The sequence below is a fragment of the Chaetodon auriga genome, chromosome 13, assembly GCF_051107435.1.
Source record: "Chaetodon auriga isolate fChaAug3 chromosome 13, fChaAug3.hap1, whole genome shotgun sequence".
Lineage (NCBI taxonomy): Eukaryota > Metazoa > Chordata > Actinopteri > Chaetodontiformes > Chaetodontidae > Chaetodon > Chaetodon auriga.
The window spans coordinates 8,163,173-8,178,314 of record NC_135086.1 but is presented as its reverse complement, the minus strand read 5'-3'; the positions used below and the strand labels follow the sequence as shown (position 1 = coordinate 8,178,314).

Below are 15,142 nucleotides of genomic sequence, written 5' to 3'. Positions count from 1 at the left end.
TGTGGTACCCTTCTGCACAGCCGAGTTTTCACGGCTTTCAGTATTGCCATTGCCTCATTGTCATTGAGGTTGTATATAGAACTGTACAGTATGTGTCCAAATAATGACTAAATAGAAGACGCCCAGGGTACAGCGAGCAGGAACTGGAAAAGGTTTTTATGACATGCCTATGGGCACTGTTTGAAATGGCCCGTGGATTGTGTTAGAGTGACCTTACTGTGACTTTTCATTTGTAAATCAAACTTTTGCAAGTTGTAACTTGTAAAGCGTCTGCTCAGCTAAGCCGAACAAACATTTGTTTTGTCGCTAAGCAGCCAGCGGTCAATGATAATATTAGCATTTGACTTCCAGCAACTCACTACAGCTTGTTACTTTAGGAAAAAAATTAATTTTAGATTTGTGAAAATCACATGTACCCTGCGTGATATTTTTGATTTGTTGGAGTAGCACGACTGCTATGACCTTTGACCCTGTGTTTTCTTTCCTGTGTGCTGGTGGCCAGAAGGGAAGGAATGTCCAGCTGCTCCTGCCCTGGAGGAGTGGAGAGTCTGCAATGACCACCCTTGCATGGTGTTCTACTGGGAGGCCTCAGCCTGGGGTCCCTGTATTGAGGATGCCTCTATGGGTCTCAATGGAACCAGCTTCTGGAATGGGACCCCAACCTGTGCTGTGGGTGTTCAGATCCGTAAAGTCAGCTGCATGAAGATGAACGTGGGACCTGTCATGAGTAAAAGGTACACGCTCTGTCCAGGCATCTCTTAAGCATCTTATTTCTACTGTATATATGCATAATGTGTATAATATTGCAACTGCACAAGTCAGTGTTGGGATTTTGTGCACATTTAGATATTTTATACATAGACTTCCAATGATTTTCCATATGAAAAGTGAGATGTCTCTCATGTTTTCAGCTGCCAGCATGTTGTTACAGGCATGTTTTTCAGGGTCTGTTGGATCAATAAGCTTCTTCCTTTCTTTCTCCTGTTTACCTTTACAAAGTGTTGAGTCAGGTGTGCTTGCATGTTGGCTACGTTTTTGTAACACTTGACTTTCCCTGTTGCTTTTGTCATATTGATTTTTTTTATTGTCCCCAAGAGATATTAAGCTTTGTGTCATCTTGTCACTAGAAAACCAGGTCTTGTATATATCCCATATTCCAAGAAAGTAGGCAATGATTTGCAAATCCTTTTTGACCTATATTCAATTGAATGCAACAACATATCTGTATTAAAACTGATAAACTTTAATGTTTTTTGGAAATGTACACTCACAGGCCTGGAAGTAAATCATGTTTAGGTCAAGGCCACTTTGGCCTTTGTTAATACTAATTTACTGGGACATTGTGGCCAAACCAATGGTGCAATAACAATAAGTGATGATTACATTGTATGAAGACAAAACAGTATATAATCAACAATTATGAGTCAGTGTATTGAAGAACAGTACTTAGTTTATTGAAACTGTAACCTGAATGTTTGACTTTATGTATCTTTTTATCTATCATTATATTAATAGTTATTGTTGTATTTTGATGATAAAGCCTATATCTGGGCTAAGGGTGATCAAGATTAATCTGAACAAGTTTCTACTGTCAGAATTTGAGATCATAAGAGCAGTCATAAAAAGACTCATACACATTAAACATTAAACACACTGATGAGAAACTCGAGACGAGGCGACGAGTCTCTTCTCGACACTGCAGACACACAGCAGGTGACAGAAAGAGGAGGTCATATTATACAGGGAAATATTAGCTGTTTCTGGATGAATAAATGTCAATGTAATTTATAAAAGGGAAGCTAAAAACGGGTAAAGATTGATGAGTTTTAATCGGGAGCCATCGAGCACGTCTTGTTTAAGAAAGTAGCTTAAAGCATGTACACAAAGGACAACCATTTACTGCATATTGCCATTGGAAAGTGAGTAAAATTAGCCGATAATTAGCCTGATCGGTCACCATCATTAATCAATGCAAACACGCATTATGAGACTGTAAACCACTTATCAATCCAATACTAGTTTATTTGCTGCATCACATGTAGTTTTAAATCCCCAACTTTCTTTTCAGGGCACATAACAGCCATTTCTAAACAGGGCATGGCAAACTGGCTGTGTAGTAGATGTTGGATGGGATGTTGGAACAGGGGCCTGTTTACCACTGTGTTACATCACCTTTCCTTTTAACAACAGTAAGTGTTTGGGAACCGTGGACACTAATTGTTGAAGTTTAGAAAGTCCAATGCTTTCCTATTCTTGCTCGATATACAACTTTATTTGCTCAACAATCCGGGGTCTCATTTGTTCTATTTTGCACTTCATAATGTGCCACACATTTTCAATGGGAGACAGGTCTGGGCTGCTCGCAGACTAGTCTGGTACTTGCTCTGTTTTACCATGAAGCAAGCCTGTTGTTAATTTGGCAGAATGTGGATGGCAGCATATGTTGCTCCAGAACCTGTATGAACCCTTCAGCTTTAATGGAGCCTTCACAGATGTGCAAGTTACCCAGACCACGGACACTAACACCCCCCCCCCCCCCCCCCCCATACACACCATCACAGATGCTGGCTTTTGACCTTTCCACTGGTAACAATCTGGATGGTTCTTTTCCTCTTTAGCCCAGAGGACACAACGTCCATTATTTCCAAAAAGAATTTGACATGTGGACTCTTCAGACCACAGCACACATCTCCGTCAGCGGTGTTGTTGATATATGGCTTTCACTTTGCATAATAGAGTCTTAACTCACATTTGTCGACGCAGCGATGAACTGTGATTACCAACAATGGTTTTCCAAAGTGTTGTGGAGCCCATGTAGTAATATCCTTTATACAGTTATGTCATTTTTTTAAAGTGGTGCCACATGAGGGATTGAAGGTCGGGCTTTTAACGTTGGTTTTCAGCCATGCCCCTTACATGCAGAGATGTCCCCAGATTCTCTGATTCTTTTCATGATATCATGTATTGAAGATAAGAAAATTCCAGTGCGTTGAGAAACATTCTTGTGAACGACTGAGCCTTTCGAGGACGCTCCTTTCACACCCAGTCATAACACTATGTTACCAGTCTTTTTCAAAGTAATATGTGACAGCAATGGGACATCATGAAGAAAAGAAGTCAACCAGTGTTTTCCCTATTCTGAGCATAGTTAATTAGAGCTGTATTTCTCTTATATGCCAATTAAAATGCCTATTCATGAGTCATTATGCCAGTATAAGAATGGTACTTTACACCAGAATATTTTCTTCTAGCCATATCTGACACTGCTGCTTTGCTTAGTTTTAGATACCAGGAAATGGGTCCCGAGAGAAATGAAGGGTAAAATTATGGGTGAGGATTAAAAGAGCTTTGTGAAATCTGGGGGACGAGTTTAGAGGTGATCATGTTTCTCTCACAGAAAAATCATTTAAGTTTTAAGATTCCAAAAGCGTCTAACTTGAGGATATGTAGTGTATGCTTTTACTTACTGACAAATGACCCCGAGGACTCGAGGCACTGTGAAATTATATCCCCTGAGTTTTGTACATTGAGCTCTTCTTTTGTGCTTTCTGTCTGTGTTTAGGATTTCTTTTTTTTAATGTGAACCTGAGATTCATTTTGCTTATGCTCCACCATTATCTACTCCTCTTTCAGCAATACAATATCAAACACTGCTAAGGGCTTTTGTGCTGTCACTATAATGATGTTATAGCCCACACCAGGAAGATAGATTTATAAATAATTCACAAAGTTTGCCCTTCTTTAGCTCGATATATTATTGACAGGGCCATAAAGTGGATTATGGAGAGGCTTTTTTCTTATGAATGTCCTATCTCCCACCACAGAGGCTTTAATGAAAGCTGTCATTTCTGCTCCACCAACAGATCTCGCCTGTACAGTATGCCTGTGAATTCAATCACTTCTTTGCTATTCATAGTGAGCTGCAGCACGTTCATTTAATGGAACAGGGACCCAACACGTGGCCCTGCATGTTGCTATTCATTATGGTTGATTATGACTGTTAGGAACATGACTTGGTCTTCCTGTTGTCTTTCCAACATGTGCATAGTGTAAGACATGATCAGGGATCAGAAAATGGCATAAATCTGCCATAAAAGTCTCATATAAGATTAAAACACAGTGATAGCATGTTTCCTGGACTGATAAGAGTGTTCAGACTCTGCCATTTCTATCTTAAACTGTGTTCAAAATACAGGAATGCCCTTCATATTTCCAAATCGTTCCCATCTGAGGAGCACAGGCCCCCTGAATATATTTGAAGTTGAGCTACTTGAGAAGGGTCACTTCAGTCAGTAAACATCTAAGGATTTCATGCTTAGCAATAATCTCTGCAGTGAGCAGTAGCTCAATAAAAGGTTAGTAGGTGTTTCTTGGTATCAGTACGGAGCCCTCAGGACAACCGCAGATTGATTTTCACTTTAATTTGTCCTTCCCTTTGTCACATATTGAAGATAAAATATTCATTAAACTAAAGCAGTGGAAATAAGAGCGTGAACGTATAACTATTTTTATTATATACTGTATGGGTAATGATCTTTTTTTCATAATGGCACACTGTAATGATAATTGTAAGTGATAACATCAAGGCTCCACTTTAAAGTTCCCCCAAGAAATATTACTCAATATTTAGTTTCTAATTATTTTTTGAACTCCTGCTGTTGGTATTAACTATTATCAGAGTCGAAAAAGCACAACAGTTGGTGCTGGGCTGTAACAACAACTCAAATTTTAACCTGGAGAAGTATGCAACTAACTTGGTATCTTGTGAAAATGATGAATTAGGCATTGCAGTTTTGAAGAGCTAATCAAGAGCGAGAGAGAGAGACATTTAATGTTTCCAAGCATGTCACAGCTGAACACCATGGCCTTGACTGCAAGTCTGATTCGCTCATTCTGGGCGTAGCACACAATATTCCCCCAGCTGCTCTGATGCGTTGCCATGCCCTCTGGCACGCATCGCTGCAACGAGGGAGAGAGAAGAGGAGGGATAAAGCAGAGGAAGGATGGGTTTTATGTATCTTGCCTCCTTATGCTTTGGCATACTTTGATTTCCTTTCTGTGCGTGCTGGCTTTCTGCAGTTGCTAGGATGTGGCGCCATGCTGGGTCTCTAGTGAGACCTGGATCTGGTTGTCTAGCAAAGGCAGTTACTCACTGTAAGGAAAAAAAATAAAGGATGTTCATGTGTGTGTTTGTGTGTGCCTGTGTGTGTTTGTGTGTATGTGCTTGTTGATGAAGACATCAAAGCTTAGACTTATTTGATTTTACGTAACTGCATTAATCCACACCACTTCAAGGTTGCACAACACATAAAATGCAACACAGCCAAAGGGTCCATTACAGATATGATACACAAGATGTGAAGCAGCCGAAATACAGAGGAAGCATGTGATTATTTTCTATTTTAAGATGAAAAAAAATTAGCGAAAGTCTGCGAAAACCTGGTAAGGGTGTCCTTGGTGTGGCAGGAGTGATTCATTGGTAAACAGTTTGCATATTCCCACTTTTCTCAGGTTTAATTAGCAGCCATGCTGTGGACTTTGATTGATTTTTCCTCCTAGAACACTCTGTCTCCTTGGTGGCAACAAAAGACTACTGTGGCTGCTCCGTACATGCATATGGGGAGATAAATGCACTCACCTGGTTGTTTAAACTGATCCTAAATTTGTTTCCCCTACTTGTAGCCACACAGTCCCGGTAACAAATTCCGTAATGAGATCGATTCCATGTTTTATGTATCTTTACACAAACACAAGTACCGTAATTATTTCTGTATTGAATATTGTCGATTAGCAATGCAAATGAGTAATTCCTACAGTTGAATTAATTTATTTTTTGGCAAACTGGGGCAATGGAACAAGCTGAAAACACAACATTTGCATACTATCACCTGATAGAGTTGATATAATAGAAAATGAATTACTTATGTATGAATTGAGTAGAAACGTTCATTGGGATTCCAATTAATGATTAATTCACACACATATAACACATACAAATGCTTCCGATAGTGATAATTTCTGCTTGTTCTGCAGAGTGACCCCTTGAAGACAAGATGATAGATCTTTATCCTGATACAATAAATCTGACAACTGTTTAGCTCTATGGAGCAATTTTAGCATTTATTTGGATTCATTTATCTCTTTTTTGGACCCCTGAGAAAATATCTGGGTCTTAAACATTTTTACATGTTCTCCTTTGTTCACTGGCCAGTTGCTAACTTTGTCTGCTGCTTGGTGATTGGCTCATAGTGTGCAGTGGGTTTGCAAGAGCTTTTTTAGCTGAAAACAGTTGCCTTTTGTGATCAAGGAGATTGATTAAAATTAAGCTACAGGACAGAAATCCAAAACAAGAACAGGCTTAAAGTCTCCATAGAGCTGAGAGGAACTGCACAGCTGGGTGAGAATTCCTCAATGCATGCAACCCCTTTCACATTACATGTGGTGTATTTGATCCATTGTTGGTATAAAGCATTTTTATTGGTGCAGCTTTAAGATAATTGGGTTTTAAAACTGACGGTTTTATATGAACCATAAAATACAGGCACTTGCATTTCAATGGTGGGAGGATTTTTCCTTTCATAGAGCAATATTTGTACCCTGGGCAGCAACTGAATGTGTGCGAAAACTGTAATTTTTTATATTTGTCCACCTTTTGCCTGAGCGGGCAGGCAGGGGGACATGTCATCTATCATGTTTTCTGTGGGGAGATGTGTGATGTCAAGGACAGGGCAGTTGTTTCGCTGCAATGTCCTGTTACCAGTGAGACTCGGGACGTTTATCATTCATCGCCTGAGGGATGAAGAGAATTTAAGACCACTATTTGTCTGTTTAGGTGTTCGGATTCTGCTCGTCCAGAAACCGTCCGACCCTGCTTGCATCCCTGCAAGAAAGACTGCATTGTGACACCCTTCAGTGAATGGACCGCCTGCCCATCAACCTGTATGCCAGGTAGCCCTTCTCATGAATTTCTATGAACTTTGTTGACCTGTCTCACAGCTCCACAACCTTCTGAAAATTAGCCAGATATCCCGATACAGACAACCTCCCACTGTATCACTGTTGCTAACTAGCGGTTGTGGATGCAAAATATCAACATTTTTGTAAAGGAAGATGAGTAATGTGCAGAGATAGAGTGAATCAAAACTTAATCGTTATAGCATGTTAAAAATGCTTGTTTTGTTGACTTTAGATGAGGTTTGCCCTTTAACCACATACCTCATCAATCAATCCAAAATTCAAATAATAATTACTTGCACCATACTGGACAATATATAATTTCATTTTAGTAACAGTATCAAGACTATGATGTAAGCCTCAGAAGGTTTGAGGCCTTAGCTTGGCAGTATATGTTATAATAATGTCACCAGAGACTACTGAAAATGCTGCCACGCAAATGTGCTCTCCCCTGATGTCTCATGTATTCAGTGATTACATTTAAGTGTAAATTACAGTGTTAACTGTCCATTACATTAAGCTGACACATCAAGAGGAAAATGGATATTTAATGTGTTTCAATATGTGTACTGTAAGTATCTTGGAAATCAAAAAGTATGTAATTGTTTTTGAAAGAATTGAGCAGGCATCTCGTCTCTGTAAATATGCTGTAGTCCATTGGGTCTGCTGATGATGTAATCAGTTTCTTAATTGCACCATTTTCAATGTTTAGTAATTAGTGCTGTGTAATGAGCCTTAGAGCTCGGGCCAAATGAAGCCATTGCAGTGTGGCGTGTCCGAAAACAGACTGCAGTGAAGCCACAAGGGCAAGCTCATCATGATCAGATCAACTTTGAGACCACTTGTGTGTTAGACTACAATGGTGATAACATATCTCTGTTTATTTCGACTCCCAGACCATATATGTCAGCCATTCCTCTCTGTATTATTTTACTCTCTCTGCCTCCTGGAAAACATTCACTTAAACTCAGCTGTGCCACTGAACGCAGCCTTTTTGTGAAGATTGTGTTTCATGTTCAACAGATAACGCCACTGCCGCCACACAGTCTCGATACAGGACCATCGTCCAGAGGTCTGCTAATGGAGGTCAAGAGTGTCCTGACACACTGTATGAAGAGAGAGAGTGTGACTCACTTCCTGTATGTCCACTGTATAGGTAAAAGCATCATTTATGACCAACCCTTGTCCTTTTTCACATTCCCGATTCAAGAGAATTTTGGGGCACTGTGTTAAACATACACAGAAACAGAATGCAGTCATTTGACTGTCGAGGATGCCCCTTCATACCCAATCATGATACCATCACCTTTGACCTTTTTTTTCCCTGCTGCAACATAGTGTGCCTGATGAAACACAGAAATGCAGCCATGTTGAACAATAATAGCATTTCACTATAAGCAGCATGAGAGTAGGTGTCAAACATATTTATAATGTATGCCATTACAAAAGCACATTTATACATCTCAAGCATCTCACAACATTATTGCCCCCTTGTGACACTGATTATGCAAAAATAGGTCGCACCTACAGCACACTTTGTCTCATGTTGTGCTATTACACAGCAGATTAATTACAAAATTGGGGGAACTTCTGCCTGTCGCACAGATGAAGCCTGAATAATACACTTGCATTCCAAAGTCTTTCTGTCTTTGTGTTTCCATGTAGGTGGAAGACACACAAGTGGCACAGCTGCACTCTGGTTCCAGACTCTGTTCGACGTGGATTATCTGGACCAGGAGAGGCCTGTGGAAATGGCTTGGAAACAAGAGGCAAGTGTTTTCTTTCGTGGCTGACCTATTTTATTCTCTGCACTCGTCAACTTGCTGCTATATTTCCAGTTTCAGTCTTCCATCTATTTACCATCCTTATTTAATGAGACCTAATAGCCCTTTCAGAACTGCTCCTTTAACAAGCAAGTGATGGAAACATAAAAGACGGAGGCAATTTGTCCAGAGAGTGTAACGAGATGAACCTTTCCGCCTGTTGTCTAGATGATCTCATCACAACACTGGTTCCTTATTAATGAATGCGGCAAGTCTGATGGCCACAAACACATCGCCGCTGCAGGTTGAAAAAACAATCTGCCATATTACATACAGACACACAGACGTGCGTGGACTGCCTGACAATAAAGTTTGAAAAAACTATGTAAAAACCTGTTTGGCTCGCACAACAGTGCCCTTCCCAAAGAGGATTTTGATGCAATGATGAGTGCGTGCCTCACAGCTTGAGAATCAGGGGTTATAAAGTCTGACATTGAGAAAGTTCTGCAGTTTATAGTCTGCAAGTAAACACAGAAAATGAACACTCACAGCATAAAACCCATTGTCACACAATAAGAGCAAAGCTATAAACAGACATTTTTCATAATCAACAGAAAGAAACTTTGTCACTGGCGACCTAAATGGATAAAAATATAAAGCAGATGTTTTCATTTGTCTCCACAACATGCCAAATCAAAATGATTTATAATAATAGGTCAGAAAGTATTACTTATAAGACTATAGTGCATAAAATATACAGGAAGGTCATGGTTTAAAGGTGGAAGTTAGCAAGAAATCAGCAGCTTTCACATTTCTAAAACAAACCAAAAAACAAAACCCTCACTCATAAATCCTTGTATAACCCAAAGTATTGGAAATGTCACTGAATAACGATGTCCAGCTTGGCCATACGCGTTACTCACACAGCAGCTTTCACCAACACATCACATAACAAGACAAAGTTACAAAAGAAAATTCTCTGTTCCAAACTAGTTAAATAGCTTTTTCATACGATTGTTCTTATTTCCTGATCTGTCTTCACAGCCAGTCAGTGACGGAGGAACTGTTTCTGACTGCAGGCATGTACCATATGACTGTTTACTGCTCCCCTGACTTGGTGGCCAAAAGGCTGTGATTGGCTGGACGGCCTTTAAATCAAGTCTGGGTGTATGTACAGCGCAGCCCATGTAGCAGCATTAGCTCATGATGCATCATGACTGTTGGCAGCATATCTTAAGTATTGCATTGTGCCCCTGTGATTAGCACCCTTAATTGACTGTGTTCTGTGAGTGTGTGAATGTGCCGTGTTGTGTGTTTTCTGGACTAGTCTTGAGCAGCGTCCTTCATGAAGAACTGTGTTTCTCCGAGTGGAGTTGCGGAAACGACTGCCACTGTCTCAAATCGTTAAAAAGCCCGAGTGTTAATTGGATCATTTCAGACTCTTTTAGAGGAAAGCAAATGTCCCAATAAATCCCAGAAACTGGCTGTTCCATCTAATTTACTGATGCGAATCAAGTGAAGTTTTCAGCAGCTTCCTGTGCCTGAACTTTCTAACATTTCTGCTCTTACCATTGCTCACTTTTATTTGGCAGTATAATTATGACTGGCATTTCTCAAGTGAGTTTCTGTGACTTTTTGGTGAGGAAAAGTGTCTGTAGTTTTCCCAGGTTAAGAGCATCCCTCATTGACCTTTAGAGCTTCCTATTTGAATATGATTAGAAAATGACAAAGTTAAATACCTGTGACATTTCCAAAACTGAAGTATGAGTGTGGAATTTGCAGTCGGTAGAAATACAGAATTTATATATAGATTCCAAGCTAAAGAATTTATCCAGGGTTTTTTTTTTTTTTTTTTTTTTGCCCAGTGGAAGGCTGAACCAATTCAATGAAACTTACATACATATAAATGTCAAAGTGAGGCATAATTAGGACACAATAATTGGGAATAGGGCTATCTTAGGGGCAGAGAAACCTCGAATAAAGGCATATCAAAGATTTAATGACAGCAAGTTATAGCATGGGTCTCACAATTATGTTATTCAAGGACATTTAAAGATTGACTGCATTGCCTTGACAGAGCTCTCTGTATGGCATCATCCACCCACACTCAGAACAAATGTAATTACTCTTGTAAGTGTGCAGTTTCCACAAAATGATGCTTTCAGCATACATATAACTGTAAGTCCAATTACACGTTGTGCTTTATGAGGACCACAGGCATTGTACCATGGAGATTTAAAACATCTTCTGGGCAAAATTCCTTCCCTCTCGTAGGTTTAAACATGCCCATGGAAAATAGTTATTGGCCAAAATGAGAGAATGACTTAGGTATATGCATTAGTATATGTGTATGTACAGTAATCTTGTAGGTATGTGCACTCAGAGGACTCTATGTGGGGGTTGTGCTTAATAAAGCCGCTACACTCACAGATGGAGGCTATGTTGGGTGTACCTGCCAAGGTGGCTGCAGGGCGTTTGCATAGACTGTATATACAGTATGGATGTAACAGGTGGACATGTGTGTCGGTATGTATGGGGGAGCCTGTGGATGTATGTACAGTAATTGTGCTGATGCATGCAGTATAGATAGAGATGTATATGTTTCATATGTAAAAATAAATAGTATTTAATGTAGCCGATGTGATGGTACAAGGTACCTCAGTCATCTGTGACTTGTATTGCTATCTTTGTATTCCTGGAAAGAGGAGCGCAATGGAAATAGGTTATCCTTCAACTTCATTGTGTTATCCTCGACATTTTCAATGAATATGTATTTGTCGCAGTGTCTGTGACCTGTTTAACATATATTTTTGATGTGCCAGATAAATGAAATCAAATCCATTTTTTATTTTTCCGTTTGGAACACTTCTTGCTTTTCTGTTATGCCGTTTGAAATTGAGCTTTCCTTGACATAAATTTCCGTTACACTCATAACATTCAACATTATGTTATTTTCCATACGCTCGGTATTCACTGCAGTGTCTGTATTCACAGTAGTGGGAATGGAGTGTGGGATGGTATGCACTTCAAATAGTTCTCTTCATTGAGAAACTGAATGTGAACAAGCAAGTTGTGCAGCTTTATCATATCAGACATTCATCCTGTTCAGCTGAAAAATTCTCACCTTCTCCTCCTTCTCTGCCTTTTTCTTAAATAGCATCTTGTGGTGACTGTATATAAATATATATATATGCATGCAGTTTGTAAAATATTTGCCTCCGCCTGCATGGTTTGTCTCTAAGTTAGATTGAGCGGTGACTCCAGACTGCCCGTAGGTGTGAATATGAGCAAGAGAAGTTGTCTGTGTGTCAGACTGATTAGTCTGCTGGGATTGGCTCCAGCAAGACTAGTTATTATCCAAATGATTCAACTGTGAGTAGTGACCACACATTAACATAACAAAATATTTGGAAAACATTGAAGAATAAAAGGTTAATAGCATGTTGTTTTAAGGGTGTAATTATGTCTCTGTCTTCTGGCCACGTACAGAAGTCGTTTCCATCTAACTGACCAGTCATACAACCTACTGTGACTCCAAACTCTTCCTCTATTTTCAACTCACCTTTGCCTCCATTTGTGCCGCTAATGCATCTGTCTGCCATTTGCATCTTTTCCACTGACTTTGTTTGTATTCATGCTGCATCCGAGTATCTCTGAATGACAGCATTTCCCACATTTGCTTTGAATATTGGTTTGCGTCAGCATGAAGCAGAGGATGTAAGTGCATCAAACCATAAACTGTATGGTGTGTATTGCACCAATCTCTGGGCTGACCAGAGTGTTTCAGCCTTAATTAGGTAGTTTTTGTGTTTAGTATCATGAGTGACATTCTCCCTGAACTAACACTAACTGAGAGTCAACACCAGACTCACAACCACTGCTGAAACCTCTTTAATTTTCCTTGAGGTAAGCGTCATTTTGGTTGCCAGGTTGGCTTTCCTGGGAGAATTACAGGAGTGTTGGTTGCAAATTGGATGACAAGTGATGATGAAAGAAATAGCAATTACAGAACAGTTCAAACAGCGACGATGGATTTTCAGCGCAGTCAGGAGCAGTCTGATTGCAGGACACGTTGGCTCAGTCATGTAATGTAAGGTCAGAATCACAGCCAAGTCTCAGACATGTGTGTGTGATTGTGTTTGTGGTTTCCAAAGCCAGTATGCCCTTGGCTTGAGCGATGTCCCAAGCCGGATTCAAGGCTGCATGTTGAATGAATGCTAATGTCTAACAAGTGTAAAATGAGGTGTGGGCTGTGGTACATGAGCTAACCTGACACGCTGGAGGCCACGGATAAGAGGCGTTACTAAATAAGCCAAGAATCCTAACCCTCAGCCAAAAAGAACTCTTTCACTAAACAGAACAGGCAAGTCTGAAAAGCATATAGGAAGTTGTAGCTGATAACTTGGAGTATGCAATGAGCTAATGGATTTCACAGTAACTACAACACACTGTGTCGAAATTCTGCCAACCTGTGGCTCACAACCAGCTGGATGTCTTATATCCCTCCCTGAGAAGAACTAGGGACTGTTTTGAGAAATTATTCAACAGAAAATGAGTCATGCTGATGATCTTTTGCTGCAGGAAAAATGAGACTTAATGGCCATGTTGAATCCAATCCACATTACTCTCACCAAGGCATCACATAGAGGAACAGTATACAAGCAGGACGACCGGATTAACATAAAGATTATATTTGTTGAGAGGGGTTTTGATGTGGGTAAAATCCTCGAACGATAGAGGACGTTCTGGTTCAGGATGATAAAAACTATCAATTGAGATTTAAAAAGCTGGAGTGTGACAATCCTTTTCAAAGCTTCTCCTTTCAACTGACTCTCAGAAATGTTCACCTTTCTGAGTAACTGTGTAATTAAAGACGATCCCTGTCGGTGGCAGAGATACCGTGGCAAAAATTCTTGAGAGGAGATGATGTGAAAGGCCACATAAATGGGCCTGGGCAACCAGAGGCTGAAATTATTGTTAAAAATGGATGCCATCCAGGTCAAAATCAGAATGTCAGCACTTGCGGTATGGGCTCTGCTAATAAAAGACACTGGGGATGACAGAATGGGGTTGTATCTGGTGGAGTAAGTTGGGTAAGACAGAAGACCATTCAAGGTAACAGACAGAACTGAATGTCTGCAGGGACGCGTAATCATCCCACAGTGTTGCTAATTGTATCAATACCAGCTGTTAATTAATTGTTGTTTTTCAAACAGATTTGTTAAAAGGAAAATAAGATTCACCTTTGAAGAGCCCCCATAATATCATCACCCTTTAACACGTACACTGAAAAATACAAGATCTTTTTTTATATGGCTGCGATTGTCACTGTTACGTAAATGCACTTCGGTAATTGCCAACATTTCCCTTTCAGTGCCTTTGTGGAGGCCTTGTATGTAAATGACCATCCCACACATTCTCGACAGACGTGTAGAAGCCCAACAGTTTTTGTCAGAGGTCAAAATTTAAAAGTCAAATAGAAATCAATAAAATGGATTAAAGGCATGTTTGTATATCAGTAAAGCCTCAAAGACACGGAGGCGCCGTGTGGAGGAGAAGTTTCTTTCACTTTGCTTTGCTGAAATCCCAGAGTGTCCATGAAGGGACGATGCATTTGAACACTCTTATGTTGTCTGCAGTGTGTATTTCCTCTTTAAGGAAGCTACAGTCCAATCAGCTGCTCCTTTTCAATCGTTGGCGCCTGACAAAGCTACAGAAGTCCCCTCCTCCTCCTCCTCCTCCTCCCTCTCTCTCCTCAGCTAACAAACTGTGCAGGAGCAGAGTGTCCACACACCTACTCATTTGCTCTTTGTTTTCCTTTTTATTTGATTTATTTAATTAACTCTGATTAGGTTTATCACCATTTTTGAGGTTTCTCATTTATTTGCTTCCCTCTTAGCTCGGGCTGAGCCGCTGAGATGATTATTCCTGCGAACATCCGTGCCAAGTGCCATGCAGACTGAAATATCAGTGTTAGAAATTAAGGAAATGTCTTACCTGGGGAGTGTTTGAATTAAGCGTTCTACTTGATTCACAACATTACTGTCGCTATTCACGTTCTGCAAAAACGATACAGTGAAATGAACATTTAATCCAACCAGGGCTCATATTTCGCAAGTTGCTTCATCTCTTTATGTTCTGTTGAAAACAAATTGGTTAAATATCCTTCCAGAGATGAAAATTTTGATCTTTTGTGTCCCCAACTTGCATGTTAAACCATTCATTAGACCAAGCAGCACAGTTTATCAAACGCTGAGACACGGTGCAAATGCATTGTTCAGTTTTTGTCAAAATAAAACCCACATCTGAGATATCAAATGGGAGGAGACAGATTATTACATTACAAAACAAAACGTCTGTGTTCTGTGCAATGAGGTCTTAGTTAGAAATCTGCATTAATAACCAAATATTAATATGCGCGCACG

The 15,142-nt window shown here is 40.0% G+C and overlaps 1 protein-coding gene across 5 annotated transcripts in view; it reads left to right on the top strand.

The window, feature by feature from the left end:
* thsd7ba (thrombospondin, type I, domain containing 7Ba) overlaps positions 1–15,142 on the top strand; it is a 171,690-nt gene that overhangs the window by 106,413 nt on the left and 50,135 nt on the right. For 3 of the 5 annotated variants that reach the window (XM_076747321.1, XM_076747318.1, XM_076747319.1), the window contains exons 10-13: positions 503–734; positions 6,833–6,948; positions 7,978–8,110; positions 8,620–8,723. In XM_076747321.1, coding sequence (XP_076603436.1) covers positions 503–734; positions 6,833–6,948; positions 7,978–8,110; positions 8,620–8,723 — 585 coding nt within the window. The remainder of the gene's footprint in view (positions 1–502; positions 735–6,832; positions 6,949–7,977; positions 8,111–8,619; positions 8,724–15,142) is intronic. The other 2 variants (XM_076747322.1, XM_076747320.1) reach the window with 1 other exon arrangement.